Consider the following 15,460-nt stretch of genomic DNA (forward strand, 5'->3'; position numbering starts at 1 on the left):
TGACTTTTGTTGACTTTCACCAAACTTCATCCAAACGGCCCGGGGAAATGGGTATAAAATACGACATATCAGCCATCAACTTGAGAAGACTCTTTTAAAAAGAAATTAAAAAGTATTTTTATTTAATTTCTTAAAGTTGTAATTGTCACTCAAATCAAGAGTTATAATTGTTATCAAAGAATATGAAAACAATCATAACTATTATCTAATTATCATAGGACAAGTGATTGAAAATAAACCTATTCGTGTTATGGACCCGCATCATGATCAAATACATATATTTGAAATCTTGAATGTCAAGTACAACATCACAAGTATGTTTATATTTTAGTTTTTAATCATCTTTTATAACAAAATCACATTATGAGTACAATTGGTTTTAAAAAAAAATCCTATAATAGAGTTATTATTGTAACACGTGCATTCTAAAATGACTACGACAAACAATTTCATCAATATGTCTTAGCTAACAATGACAGTGACGAACATGTGATTATTGTATTACTACTTGCAAAGTATAACACTGATAATCATATGTCTTCAAAATTATAAGATTTTATGAATTAAATGTATGAAGATTTTAATATTGATAATATCGTAAACCTTGTATCTAGTGTTGGATACGGGTCTAAAATCTAGTAGCATAGTAAAGTTTAAGTTGTGCAAGAAAGTAGAACAAATTTTTTTTGAAAGTTAATATATATCAAGATTTGGTTTAAAAAATCGATAAGGGTTTATTCAATAATAATGTTTGAAATTGGGATTGATAAGTTTCGAGTAAATATTGTGACAATAACCAACGGTATCTTAAGTCACATTCGAAGTCTTGGCTCGGAAAGCTTTATGTTTTAATATAAAAAGATAGAAGATAAAATTTTGGACGTAAGAACTATTGAGAATGGACAAAATGACAAATCTACCGTCGATATTAAGATAAAAAAAAAAAAGTTTTGAGTACATGGATTGGAGACTCATTTAGTTACTAAATAAATGTTAAGAGTGGTCATGAACTCATTATATATGCCCCTACGAGTGCTTAACTGCTTATCATAGGCTCATCAAAGAAGCAACCACAATTCAACGCCATAAACCTATAAAGGCTTACTCGTGTGCAACTCATTATGATACAAATGAGTGAAGAAAGTCAAAAGCTATATATCTTTTTTAACGTTAAAACTCAAAATGTAATCAAAATTATTATGCATGTAGTGTTTTACGAAACATTGTAAATTATAAGGTTTTTGAAGAATACTTGGAGTCTAAGTTTTAAGCTCAAAACCGGTAAACTCTAATTAGGAAATAAGATTGGACTAGAAGTAACTAGGAAGTCTATAAATAAAGGAGGGGGAAGCCGATTGATACAGCCCATTGTGAAAGCAAATATCTTGTCTTGGTTAATTACAAGTATCTTCTTAGTCGAACAAAAACAACATGTTTTTGTTGGTTTTTTTTTTTTTTTTTTCGATCGAATAAAAGCTAGACCAACTAGTAGGAATTGTTTATTGTGGTCGATCATCAATTATTGTGTTCACATTGGTCGAATAAAAGCAGCTCAAGTCTGGTGTTAAGTTTTTTGGTTTAACTTAGTTGTGTACTTGTGCGATTTGTTGAGGTTTTCAAGCTTAACAAGTACTAGTCAACTTTTAAACTAATTAAGGTTTGTTATAGGGAAAAAATATTTGAAACAGTAGTTTTTCTTGTCAAACAAGTTTTCGCAAAAAAAAAAATTGAACAACCAAGTAAACCGGTATTTCAAATACCGGTTTCGTTTTTTTGGCTCGAAAATGGTATTTCTCAAAAAAAGGAGATTGAACCCGGTAATTACATTACCGGTTTCAGGCTAATCTGACAGCACACAGACGAATCTTGACTGGAATAGTGGACGCATGCATCAAAGCTTGAACCCGGTTTTTGAAATACCGGGTTCGGCCAAACCCTCACAAGTGTCGCTTTGTGGACGCATGCATCAAATTAAGCTTGAACCCGGTCTTTTCAAATTCAAATCATATAAACCCATAAACTTCTTTTAGTTGATAAAGTCTTAGAAAACGAAAACTGGGTATTTGAAAGATCATTATACAGTGGGTTTGAAACTGGGACATGGACTATTTGGTACTGTTATAATATGATCACGTAAAATGAACGTATGTCCGAAAAGTATTTAAGCCTACGGGGTCACACCTCAACGTAAATGTAACTATAAATTGATTAATATATTAAGTGTAATTTATTAATTAATTTGATCACGAAAAACTAACGGAGGTTCGTTAAAAGAGTTAAAAGTTAACGGTACTTAACTAACGGACTTAACGGAGAAGAGTTGGAATTAGAAAACAATTAGGAAACCCCTCTAGAATGTTCTAGGGGTAGGGGACGGTCGACTAGGGCCTCAAAACCCTCAAGACTTGGTCATTAAGTTTCCTAAACACAATAAATAGAGGCCTAGATTAATTGTTTTTCACACACAATTAATTAGGTTTTCTAAAACCCTAAAAATCTCTTCTCTCTCCCTCCCTCTTGGTTTGTTCGATCTCCACAAGAAAAAAAAGGGTTTTTGGTTTTTGTTTGGGTCGAATATTATAGCTAGAAACAAAGGGTTGTTCGGTTCGTGATCAAGTACTGGCATACATACGTTCCAACGTTGAGTGTGCAATCGTAGAGAGGTTAATTTAAACCTTGTTCTTATTTTCAATCTCTCCATTATAAGGTACAAATTCTATACTTTGGTTAATTAATTAAACTGCATAGATCTTGTCTTCCGTTGCGTGCTTTGTGATTTGTTGTGATAAATAGTTATATAACCCAACAGTGGTATCACGAGCCTACTATGTATGTTTTTTGATTACCAAAAGATCAAAACTTGAAGGGGGGTTAGGGTTCTTGATTATTGAATTTTTCGGCTATATATATTTATGTATATATTTAAATTAATTTTGTAATTTAATTACATTATTTAAATATGAAAAAAGTTTTATTTAATATATATATATATATATATATATGGTTCGAGATTTTCCAAGTTTTGTTTATATGATAAATTGTATGTAATTATGTGTTGTACCTTTAATTTTAATTGTTAAAAAGAAGTAAAAATCATGAATTTTTCATGCAAATCATTCATGATTCTTAATTAGATATATTGATATGAAATCTTGATTATTAGGGTTAATTATGCTAGATAATTGTATAATTAATTGTGTGACAATGTGAATTTTTCGTATAAACTTTCTGTTTTGCGACAGTTTACTAAAAAATTCATATCTTTTAATCCGTAATGAGTTACAGGTCGTGCTTTGAACTGTAGATGCTCAACACATAGGGCTAAAACTTTGTAGTTCTGGTCGAAATCTGAATCGGACCAGAAACAGGTCTAAACAGGTCGTGAAGCTACTGAAATTTCCAGTGAGCAACTATGTGATTATATGATAATTGTTTGTGTTGTATATGTTTAAGGCTTACGCAATCAAGGTGACTTGATGTATGTGGTCCTCTTCATTGAAGGGGGAGCCGAATTAGACATGAATAAACCATAGTGACATGTTTAGGTGGCCTACCATAACTCGTTGCATGCTTAAAAGTTATAGTTTATGATTTTACATATTTATTGTGATATAAATTGTGATGTAAAATTGTTTTGAGAAAATATAAACTTGACTAAGCAATATCGAAATAGAGATTTTTTAATAAAATTGGAGTCTTACAACCTTGAGATACACCGGCTCACCCATTTGAACAAACTCTAAGAGAGGTATAAGTCGGAGTGCGCTAGCCTTCTAAAAGGGCGGGTTTTTAATTGCGTTCATCGCAAACCTTTGCCCTTGCGCTTCTTTGTGCGTTCAAATGGAGCTACTGAGCTCTCTTGTGTTGCTAAGACTATATAAATGATTTTATTAAATATTATGTTTAGAAGATATGCATGAATCTTCGAAACATAACTTTTTGATCACATATCAAATTGAATGACCCAATAAACTTAAGTCATTTGCCATCTAATTTGTCAAAATTGATATCCAACTTTTAATTTAAATTAATATATTACACTCGAGGGCATCAAATATCATCTACCTGAGAACTATAATCTAAAGAATATCACACTTTGAAAAAAGCTCCTATATATAAAATTATTTTTCATACTAGTGATATCGAGAAATAAAAAAGTGGCATGAATTTGGTTTGTTTTTCAGTTACGGCCCGGTACATGTATATTGTGGGCCAACTTAATGATGCAACATTGCAACTTCACCTGGAAATTTTCCAGGTTCTTCCCTGGCTCCGCTAGAGATTGGCTCTGGTAGAGATTGAACTTCCTCTGTAGTATTTACATAGTTGTATATCAACTGTGATGTTGAAAAGAACATGAGAATATGAGATCATTTTCACATAAGGTATATCTACTTTTTTAGTCATTTCCCTAATTCTTACCACTCGAGTGATCAAATTTCATAACATCAAACCGGCTCTGTTAGAAATAGGGGTTTGATGATAATTGTATCCTCCTGCAATATCATTAAAGCATCTAACTAATTAACCAATTAAGTTTTGGGGGACTCAACATCACATAACATCATTTATCCCCATAGAAACCACAATTATAACCCGACCCGTATTCTTGTATCTGTTACAATAAATGAAAATGAGAATGTCAAACATGCGGCATAACCACAAACAATCATACCAATTATCATTTTCCAACATGTCAAACGATCGATGATAGAGTTTGTCAAAGATTTATGATTCACATTATATAACATTAAGAATTAAAACAATTCAAGTCGGCCCAATTACTTTATTTAACTTCAATGTGTATGAATACCAATTTTTACACTTAATCTAAACAAAACAATGTGTTTAGATTATTATACAAAAAGAAATATAATATGAATAGACAGACGTGACCAGAATGATCAATACACAGAGAATTGAGAGAAAAATATTGAGACTAAATGACTAGTTTTATTCTATGAGTGAATGTGTTCACGTTTTCTAATAACATTTCATCTTTCCTATAGAAGATTCTTGCTTCTAACATAATTTCGTGTTTTGCAAATTTTTCTAGTAACTGCTTGTCTTCATCATGTATATTGGAAACGCGCAACCTTATATTGTTTTTATATGAATGGAAACACCCCAAGCTTGAACGATGATCTGATGGGGATGACTCAACATGATCCACAATAGGCATTTCGGTGAGAAATTCTTAAATATCAATAACCATGTTTTTTTGTATTAAAAGATTTTGAAGTTTTGCATACCTGTGTTTAAAAATGCCACGTTGTAATGAACATTGTTACCACCTTCTAAGTAGAAACTCAAATAAATGTCTGCATAAGGTAAATGACGATTACAAATTAAGTGACACAAAAGATGGTTCACATTCTTCCATCAAAACAATGTGAAGTTGGTAAATACAATTAACATGGAGCTCACTAAGTGGAGTATAATTAATTTGAAGTTTACTAAATCCATTCCATTGCTTTTTATTCCAAAACTTGGAGCTTACTAATTACAATTAATTTTATTTTTTTAATATCTTCATGAGTCGAACAAGTAAAGAGAGATATACAGTTTCAACCAATGAAATAACTAAATCTGCTACATACCTTTATAATACTTCTTTTCACTCGGATTGACTTCAAGCACTTCTTTCTCGATACTACCAAATGACAGTATCCTTACATGGTACCCTTGCAGTCAAATACCGTTTATTGAGTGCAAAACATATTGATAAATAAATTTTGTATTCAATTCCAGTAAAATTAAAATAAGATATGAATATGTAAGTTACCTTAACAATCCTGAAACTTAAAAACACGTCTTGGACATTTTTTAGAAAAGATCCAATATCAAAAGTCATATTTCACTTGCTAGAGATTAGCATATTCAGATCCAAAACAAAACTTCAAATTAACCAACTCATAACAAGAAATTGATGTGGGAGATATATTTGCTGTGAATTTGAAATAAATGTTGGATGGTAAAAATAAACATAGAAATTAGATATCGCATGTAAGTATTTACAAAAAGAAAATGTCCAAAATCATGTTGTTTTTATGTCTCAATAAAACAACTAGTTTTACCATCGGTTGAATTAAGAAAGAGTGGATTAATGTGGATGATAGTGAGACCACAAGAAAAGAATGTGATAAGTAATTTTAAGATGAAAGAATGTGGTAGATATTTTTAAGATGAAAATGTGTGATAGGTGATGGTGAATGAATGTGAGGGAGAAGAAGTAAAAAATTGGTAGGTGGGACTTAATAATTGTTCGGCTGCTTTGAAGTTGGTCAGTACAGAATCAAGACATAGAGACTCTGACAGAAAATATTGAGACCAATTTTCTTAAATTAATGAATGTGTTCACTTTTTCTAATCTTGTATCAGCCTTGTATTTAGTCCCTCAAGACTTCCATCTTTTCAATCTGCAGTCATAAGTTCAAGATTTCTAACCCTTTAATTATTTTTGAATATATATATACACACTTCTGCCCTTCTGCTTGAACATAACCAATAACAGCCAAGTAGATCACACTTTCAAATAACCTAAGCTAAGATTGAGTCATAAACATCTAATGTTTTTACAGTCGTGTTCAAGTTGGAAGAGAAACCTTTATTTGAACTACAATATTTCAAAACAAACCCAAACTTACTATAAGCCTCTATGAAGAATATATAAACATGCATATTAAAGATTAATCAACTTGTTACAAATATACTTTTGGGCGGGCAGGTCGTGATTGCTGACTTTGCTGTCTTTGATTTTCCATTTCTCTTTCAAAACCACACATGTCCACAGAAACACCATGTTCACCTGCTAGTTCCTTAGTTATTTCAACCGGAAATCCATATCTGTCGAATAAAAGAAAGGCATCTTCACCTGACAAACAGGGTTCAGTCTTGTTTATATTTGCATTTGCTAAAGCATTACCCAATTTTTCTTCAAAATGCTTTTCTCCACTTTCTAATGTCTTAAAAAAACGCAACTCTTCTTTTTTCAGCCTTCCAAGAATATCGGATGTTCTTTTTTTGACCTCAGAGTCAATTTCGGTACTTTAGCGCTATCACTTTTTCAGCAACTTTTGTCAAAAATGCCTCTTTGAGTTTACCCTTTTCGTTTTGTTTTATACCAAGTAACCATCCCATACATACTGCCCTCCTAATGAGCCTTCGCAGGGTGTAATCTCTACCTCTATTTCCTGGCATAACCCCATCTGATATTAGGTAAACGACCGCCCTCATGTGATCAGCAATAACCTGCAGAAAGTTAGTACAATATTTACCAAACAATCTTAATTTTTTAAGAAATACTACTAGTGTATATATAGATATATCAGAGAATCTTGAAGCATACTTTTAGTTTGGTTTTCTTAGAATCATCTGCACGGGCATACGAGACATTTGCCAATTCTGACACCGTTTCAATAATTGGGAAAATCAAATCAGTTTCGTAATTGTTGGGAACCTGTAGAAATGTTACAAAACAGAAATCATCAACTGGATCCCCAAATTCTACTCATCATTTGAGAACCTGAAAAGAAAGTCTTCTTTTTAGTACCTTTTGTAAGATGCGAGCCAAACGTTCTAGGCCCAGGCCCGTATCTATATTCTTCTGTTCTAAAGGTTCTAATAAACCATCAGCTTTTTTGTTGAATTCCATGAACACAAGATTGTAGAACTCTAAAAACCTATCATCATTCAAATCCTATGTATAATATTTATAAGCAACCAGTAAGATACAGAATATAAATAGGGTAAATATAACACAAAAGAACGTACCATACACACGAGATTAAGACTTACGACATTTGAGTTTCCCCTGTCTGGATGGAAATCGTAATAGATCTCTGAACACGGACCACATGGACCCGTCTTGCCACTTTTCCAGAAGTTGTCTTCTTCACCCATCTTCTTTATACGATCTGCAGACACACCTATCTGAAGCAAATGGGACAACAGTAACATAAATATATAGGCAAACGAACAAGCATATATAATCACTAGTTCAGTAAGAAACAACCGAAAACCAAAGAAAGAGCTAGATTTATCACCTCATCATGCCATATTGCATATGTTTCTTCGTCATTTTCGTAAACACTAACCCATAAATTTTCTGTAGACAATCCATATCTGAAAGAAAAACACAGATGTAAACAAGATATGGAGAATTTTAGACGAATTTCCAACATATTAGGCGTGAATGCATGAAAGTATTGAGAACAAAAATGCATACTCTAAGGTTGAGAGTTCCCAAGCCCACTTGATGGCTTCTTTCTTAAAGTAATCACCAAAGCTAAAATTCCTGAGCATCTCAAAGAATGTTTGGTGTCGAGACGTATTTCCAACATTCTCAATATCATTGTTTCGTATACACCTTTGAACACGTGGTACTTGTCTTGGCACCTGAACACATATATTTTTTGACGATGTAAACAATAAACTACTAGCTAGTTGATGAATCTTAGTATGGTGATGGAGAAGAAATAAAGCGTGTCAATTAAATATATACCTTTCCAAGAAAAATATATAGGCTTGAACTGAAGCATGCCGGCAATAGTCAGTAGAACACTAGGATCATCATCATTAGGCACAATTAAGAGAAGAACTCGGAAGGTTTTTGTGGCCACATAAAATTCAAGAAATCGTTTACGGATAGAATTCCCACTCGTGGAAGGATCTTGATATATATGTCTCCTTAAAAGGATCCTCGGCCAGAGGTTGTATTGAAGAAGTTGAACTGAACATTATTATTATTATATATAGCTGTTGATCGAAACCTTATTAATTCGAAAAACCAACAACCCTTAATCAATATAGTAGTTGCTATTCGAATATAAATATAAATAAGAAAACGTATGTTAGACCGACACGAAGTTCTCTAGCCGAAATTCACCTTTCAAAAAAAAAAGATATATAAATAAGAAACTAAACACCTTATTAGAAACTAATCGAACGCTGCTTCTTAATTCTTTGTTACAGTATTTAATATGCAACACCATAGAATCAAGTAAAGATAATCAAACAATTATCATTGACTAGTCAACCGATCGAGTTTAATAACTTGGTGTCCAAGTTTCACTTAAGAACCCTACTCCTAACCTAATTATAGTTATATTAATAGTCTAGTAACAATAAATATGTAGGTTTCCTTACCCTTTTTTTTTCCTTTATTTTCTTTTTTGCATCCAAATTGTTGAACTGAAAGTTGATTTTTAATGGAATAAGAATAAAAAATTATTACTAATAAAGAAGAGTAAACTTGGACACCAAGTTATTAATTATACCTTACGTGGAAGAAGGAAGATGATGACCACGGGACAATCGAGATTTAGTTAAGTTGTTATACGTACCTGTACGGTTTAGCTAGGTGCGTGGGTGTAAAATATATATAAAGCATAGAGTTGGTTATTGTAAAACAAGTATTAAAGTAAAATAAATAAGACAAGATTTCGACCTTTAGATCATGATTAAATTGATGCACGATGATTTTCATGATGCACGATGATTTTCAGTGAAGAGAATTCTATTGTTTTATTTGTTTTACCTTAATACTTGTTTTATTTTACCTAAAACCTATAAAGCATTATTGGAAAGTTGGAAACAAGGTTTGGGTGATCTTCTAAATTTAGGCAGCCTACGTCTCAAACATTATAACGGGCCCTCGGGTTTTTTGGTTTTTGATTGTGTATTAAGACCATTATATATATACCTAAGAGAATAAGAGATGATAACTAAGGATGACTCTAAAGTTCAAAGTAACTTCATAGATGAAGTTGATAATCTTGACCCTTGAATTTAATCTAAAGGTCAACAATCTCTCAACTTCACCTATGAAGTTACTTTGAACTTTAGAGAATCTCAATCCTTTTTTTTTTATAGCATCTTCATTTAGCTTACAAATTTTGGTTTTTAATAACAAATTCTAAATTACTACTCAACTATTTAAATATACCAAATAGATATCATTATCAAAGTTTGAAGGATACCTTGGTCTTCTTCCCAAAAGGCCACAGCCTCTATCACCCTACCTAAGTGATGATGGCATTTAGCTTACAAAGTAAATATGACTTTTGCTTACTTGTATTTTTTTAGGTAAATAATCTTTATTTAAGTACCATGTGTAGCTATACCTCAACTCATTTAATATTACATAACATTATTATTTGACAAAAGTGCACTAATGTAAATTATTAAAATTTAAACAGTGTCTCTCTATAACGAAAATTTAATCAGTTAGTTTATGCATTTTTAATATGAAATATTTTATTTTTCACACATTATTATTGGAATCCGTTTGCTTTGTCACTTAGAAAATATGCTTTGCTTTCACAATTATGTAGTCAATTCGTCGTCGCAATCATCACCCAGTCGCCACAACGCGCTGGCATCGTTATAAACAAAAAGAAGTTGATCATGTCTCCTTTTTCTTGTTGATCTTGTAATTGAACACTTTCCTTACGAAACTAGATCACAACAGAACGTGAATACTTTAAGATATCTCTTGTGGAATAAAAGACAGTATAAGTGGCCATCTATTTATTTATTATAATTGACACCATAAGAGAATATGTCATGTATTCAGATCCTTCGATACTACTAACTTCCTGTTGCACCGGGGTTCTTTGTGATGGGTAAATTTCCATCATAACTGCATCTTGGAATATCTGGATTTCTTACAACCCGCGGTCCTATGGGCACCTTGTTACGCTTTGGACGAATATCCTGTAACAAATTTATTTTATTTTTCAGTCGAGAATAATAAAGAATTGAGGGCAGATCTTTTACAATAAATTCAATGTATGATTTCACTTATGGCTTTTGTTTTGAGCAAGGATTCTACTATTTGCCGTTTCAAAAGGTAAAATACGCACAAATATTGGAATGCAAGAATTGTTGCTATGCATTTGCATTACTAATATTATATTCTGGCAAGTACCTGATCAAATATAGAAGTTGGAATTGCAAGTGTGGCGACGGCATTAGGAGCGTCAACTATGCCTGAAATCCTACCTTCGCAGGGGCAGCACGACAGTAAAAGATAGACCTAAGAGTCACCATGAGCTTTTAAAATGTCAGAAGTTCATCACACCTCAATAAAACATTTTTCATTGATTTTAAACATAACTTTTCGACCTGTTCCTTAGTGTATCCAAATTTGGACAAGTAGTCGATTGCATTTAGAACTGCACGCTTGTAAGCAACACTAGCGTCAAGGTAATGTTGTCTTCCACTCTCATCAACACTGATTCCCTCAAACACCAGCCATTCCGAGAATCGTGGCTCTACTGGGCCTATCTCAAATATAGGATTAACGTGAAGAGGAGTAGGTCCCATTGGAGTAAGATATTCTTTCATTCCCCCTCGTATGATTTCACACCTAATAACATTTGTAAAGTATAACATTATCAATGTATTTGTTACTAAACTATTTTTCATGCAAAGTTCAAGAAAAGACTCTGAGAAGATGGAAAGTCGTACTTGAGTTCAAGGAAGCCACTCATCTCAATCGCCCCACAAAACGAAACTTCACCATCACCTTGTGAGAAATGCATATCCCCTGTACTAAAGTTAGCGCCTTCCACAAATACCGGAAGGTATATCTTGGAACCCCTACTTAAATTCTTGATGTCACAGTTCCCTCCATTTTCCCTTCCTGGAATGGTCCTCGCAGCCTCATTAGCAATCTTCTCCCATTCTTTAGTCCCTTCAGGAATCTACAACATTAAGACCTGTTTTAGTACAAGTTTTTTTATATATGTAACTAGAGGTGGAAAATTGGAGGTCAAGAAGGTTGGGTAACGGGTCAAAACGTGTCCAGGTTGAAACATGTCACGAGTTAGGTTAACCAGCAAACTCGTTTTCTCAAGCTTCAAAATTTAGTTAATTAATATACTCACAAAATCAATTTTACAACACTAAATTAAAGTAATTGAATGATTCTGGAGTTTGTACGCATTATAGGTAGACTTTGGGCAACTTATTTGACTCGTTTGATAAAACACAACCCAAAACAGCCCATTTATAAGTGAATGGGTGGACATTAAAAATTCTATCAAGAATAATTATAATCAAATAGCATTTAGCAGTTTTTGTTGAAAGATTAACTATAAAACACATCAGAACATTTTGTGTTACAATTTTTAGACTAGTATATTACTAGTTTACCTTGCCAAGAACGCAGCCTTTTGTTGATGGCAAGTTTGCTAATGGCCTCGAATGCAAAACTTCACATAACTTCAATGATTTTAATCCATTTTCTTCAAGTTCTCTTTCCCTTTCATTCCATATGTTAAGGAGTTCCATTGAAGGTGCGGTTCCAATTATTCCCGGGTGTGTTATACCAGGAAACCGTACACCTAAATAATTATACATCAATCATTTTCTTCTAGTAATTTTTGCAATTTATCTATTCTTAATTAAAAAAAAAAATGACTAGCTCACCTGGTATATGGGGAGAGTAAGCATATATTCCTTCAAAATACCAAATTGCTTTGGTGGCACAAGGGAAATGATCAGTGAGAAAACCACCACCATTTTCTCTATCAAAGATTGCTGTAAAACCCCATTCGTCGCCAGGTAGAGGACCCAAGTTGCATATTTCAACTACAAGAAGATCGCCCGGTTTAGCTGCTATTCCCTCCTCATCAATAACTCTAATCGGCCCACTCAGATAATGCACCTAAGATTCAGTTTTCACACAAAGTCATTAGCTTTCTTTCGTACTATTTTCATTTCATAAAACCAAACAACAACATATGCATCATATATTCATATTCACCTATGGCTATAAACTTTTGATACTAGACAAGTGTTATTCACATAGTTTTCATTAGTTGACTTATTATCTAAAACTTTTCAACAAGTTCTCTAGCACTTACAGTTGAAAGGTCAAGATACTTAACATCACTAGCAGAATTCTCATCTTTGATAGCACCACCAGTCCAGTCAACCATCTCTATCCTGAAAAGTTGGCCAGTTTTAACCGTTGCAACGGATGGTATCTCGGGGTGCCAACGGTTATGTAAGGGGAGTTGTTGTTCCCCTGGCTTCTTTTTAAGGTCTATAGGTACTACCAGTTTTGGTGTTGAGGGAGCCATCTGTGAACTGTTAGTGTGTTTGTGACAGAAAGATTAAGAAAGATGGATGTAGGAATCTTATAGAATATAAGTATCTTGGCTGAGTATAAGTGTTGTATTCATATGCAATAAGATTCTTATCATTTGGGCTAAATTGTATGCATTAGATTTGTTGGTCTTCAACCCTTTTTATGTGTTTGGGTTCTTATAACTTGGGCCTAATATTAATATTATGAGGTGTCAAACTTGACCCATATATGTATAAATGGGTCGATTTGGGTCATATTTTAAACAGGTCAATGTCAAATGGTAACATGCAAAAGAATAGTTAAAATGGGAACAGGTTGAGGCCGAAGATAACCAAAATGCATGTATGCAAAATGCTTTAATCTCAATCGTGTAGTTAGATAAACTAAATGATTAGTATCATTTAAATAGCATAGTTTTAATAATGTTATTTATAGCATGATTTTATGAATGATTTCATGAAGACAAAAAGGTGTTTGCGGGTCGGCGCTGGTCCTACCTGACCCGACCCTTTATCCAAGCCATTTTAACCGCCCATTTTTTGTTATAGATTTTGATATATAGATAAAGACCAAACTTATATAATGCATCTTTATTCTTTCCTTCCATGCTGCACATGAATTGAACTCAAAACTTGAAAGAATAGTACAAAATCCAAAATTACATATGGAAATAGACTTACAACAGACTGCTCAGCATACTTGATGTCTTCAGCAGTATATTCTTTAGTAATACCACCTCCAGAAAAATCGACCATCTCAACCCGAAAAAGCTCCCCGACAGTAACCTCAGCAACCGGTGGTATTTCAGGGTGCCATCGGTTGTGAAGGGGGAGCTTCTGTTGCCTTGGTTTCTTGGTCACATCTATTGGCACCACTAGTCTTGGACCATGTTGAGCCATCTGATGATAAAGCCTCTAATATGGTTATGCAATGTTTTTTTGACCAAAACTTACTTGAGAGAAAAGAAGAAAAAAAAACATATAGGAGTTGATATTTTTTTTAGCCTTCATTTTCACTTAGGAAAACTACTGTCTGCCATTATCTCCCATGTCACCACCTATCAATTCATTGTATTGTGGAAAAACAACGAGACTTGATGGAGATGGACCATCTATCTAATACTCGTAATGTATAAAAATAGTATTTACTACTTAATAATAGTAAATAAACCTGAAGTTCATTTTCATACACCCCTGAATATGTTTCCAAAGGATAGAAGTATTTCCTTATTTTGTTTGTTGGATGATTCATATGACATATGTTTTAACAAATTAAGAGTAATATATCGTCCATCATTAATTTATTAAATATTAATTATAGTCTTACAACACAAATCCTCACTCAACCATTTCTCTTAAAGCATTTGTTCATTTCATTTTTTCAACTTCAACTTTAAATAAATGAAAACCCAAATATACCCTGATACTTTTTCAGAATACTCTTATAAGAAATTTTAACCACTCATTTTTTTTTCTCTTCTTAAATCTCAACCATTTATTTTTCTCTCTCCTTCATAAATCATTTTATTCTTCTAATTTATTCAAAAAAATTTATCTCAAAAAACGTACATCGATAAATTATTAAAATTATATGTGGTGTTCTTAAAATTTCATGTTCTTTCATTAGAGATGTCATTCGATATACTTTTGATAAATTTTCAAATCCGAGGGCGGAGCCCGTACGGCTAAGGCATTTAGCTATGACACTCTATGACCTATCACCTCCTATGACCTATCACTCTTACCGTCTCACCGCCGCGCAACACGCAGATACTTTGTCTCAAACTAACAGAGAAAACAAATAATATGCAAGGCCAAAGTTTAACAAATTGACAGGGACTAAAAATCTCATTTATCCACCTGAAATATAAGCAGATTACTCTTACATATTTAATAATGATGATGAAAAAAGCCCAGAATATTAATGTAGTCTAAACCCATGGAAGATCACAAGAACAATGATAAAGCAATTACCTCGAAGTGCAAGAGAAGAGGATACAATTTAGATGTTTGGTGTTATGTGTACAAAATTATTGAAGCAAGTCGGTGAAGGAATCTGGAGAATTCTTAAGTTGATAGAGTTGTATGACACGTAATAAAACTGACATAAATGAAAAGGTTGTACCTTAGACATAAGATATTCTAAAAAGCATATTGGTTTTCACTGCATAGGTAACTAGAAAATTTTTGCACGGTTTCAACTCCTTTGTTGAAACGGTTCGTTATTTTAGTATATATGTCGTGAATTTTCGACAGTTTAATAAAAATAATTTTGTCATTAATATGTTTGTTTAAAAGTACGCAAGAAAACAAAACGTAACCCGTATTAGAAACCTGAACGGAATGTGATATGACAAAAATA

At 32.9% G+C, this 15,460-nt stretch overlaps 1 protein-coding gene, 1 long non-coding RNA gene and 1 pseudogene across 3 annotated transcripts; all 3 read right to left on the reverse strand.

The window, feature by feature from the left end:
• Positions 1-4,757: 4,757 nt before the first annotated feature.
• On the reverse strand, positions 4,758-6,114 carry LOC122605872. The gene is made up of 3 exons (XR_006324737.1): positions 5,786-6,114; positions 5,601-5,684; positions 4,758-5,321 (listed from the first exon to the last, which is right to left on the reverse strand). It is a non-coding gene; the product is annotated as an uncharacterized LOC122605872 (long non-coding RNA).
• Positions 6,115-6,586: 472 nt separating this feature from the next.
• On the reverse strand, positions 6,587-8,795 carry LOC122605157 (annotated as a pseudogene).
• Positions 8,796-10,465: 1,670 nt separating this feature from the next.
• LOC122605158 (formamidase-like) lies at positions 10,466-14,055 on the reverse strand. Of its 2 annotated transcripts, none has more exons than XM_043778048.1 (7): positions 13,780-14,055; positions 12,436-12,673; positions 12,160-12,350; positions 11,473-11,708; positions 11,128-11,371; positions 10,931-11,038; positions 10,466-10,716 (listed from the first exon to the last, which is right to left on the reverse strand). In XM_043778048.1, exons 1-7 carry the CDS (start codon positions 13,996-13,998, stop codon positions 10,591-10,593), a joined length of 1,362 nt encoding a protein of 453 aa, XP_043633983.1. In that variant the 5' UTR covers positions 13,999-14,055; the 3' UTR covers positions 10,466-10,590. The 2 variants fall into 2 exon arrangements, with proteins under 2 accessions (XP_043633983.1, XP_043633984.1); XM_043778049.1 differs by lacking the exon at positions 13,780-14,055 and adding an exon at positions 12,873-13,130.
• Between the last annotated feature and the right edge of the window lie 1,405 nt (positions 14,056-15,460).

The sequence above is a fragment of the Erigeron canadensis genome, chromosome 6 (genome assembly GCF_010389155.1).
Source record: "Erigeron canadensis isolate Cc75 chromosome 6, C_canadensis_v1, whole genome shotgun sequence".
NCBI lineage: Eukaryota > Viridiplantae > Streptophyta > Magnoliopsida > Asterales > Asteraceae > Erigeron > Erigeron canadensis.

What these genes read in the sequence shown, in the direction of transcription:
- LOC122605158 (XM_043778048.1), bottom strand. Translation starts at nt 13,998, where the DNA reads ATGGCTCAACATGGTCCAAGACTAGTGGTGCCAATAGATGTGACCAAG. An exon ending in AGTATGCTGAGCAGTCTGTT is followed by an intron (nt 12,674 to 13,779) that starts GTAAGTCTATTT and finishes ACTGAATCTTAG; the next exon opens with GTGCATTATCTGAGTGGGCC. An exon ending in AGTGGCTTCCTTGAACTCAA is followed by an intron (nt 11,372 to 11,472) that starts GTACGACTTTCC and finishes AAATGTTATTAG; the next exon opens with GTGTGAAATCATACGAGGGG.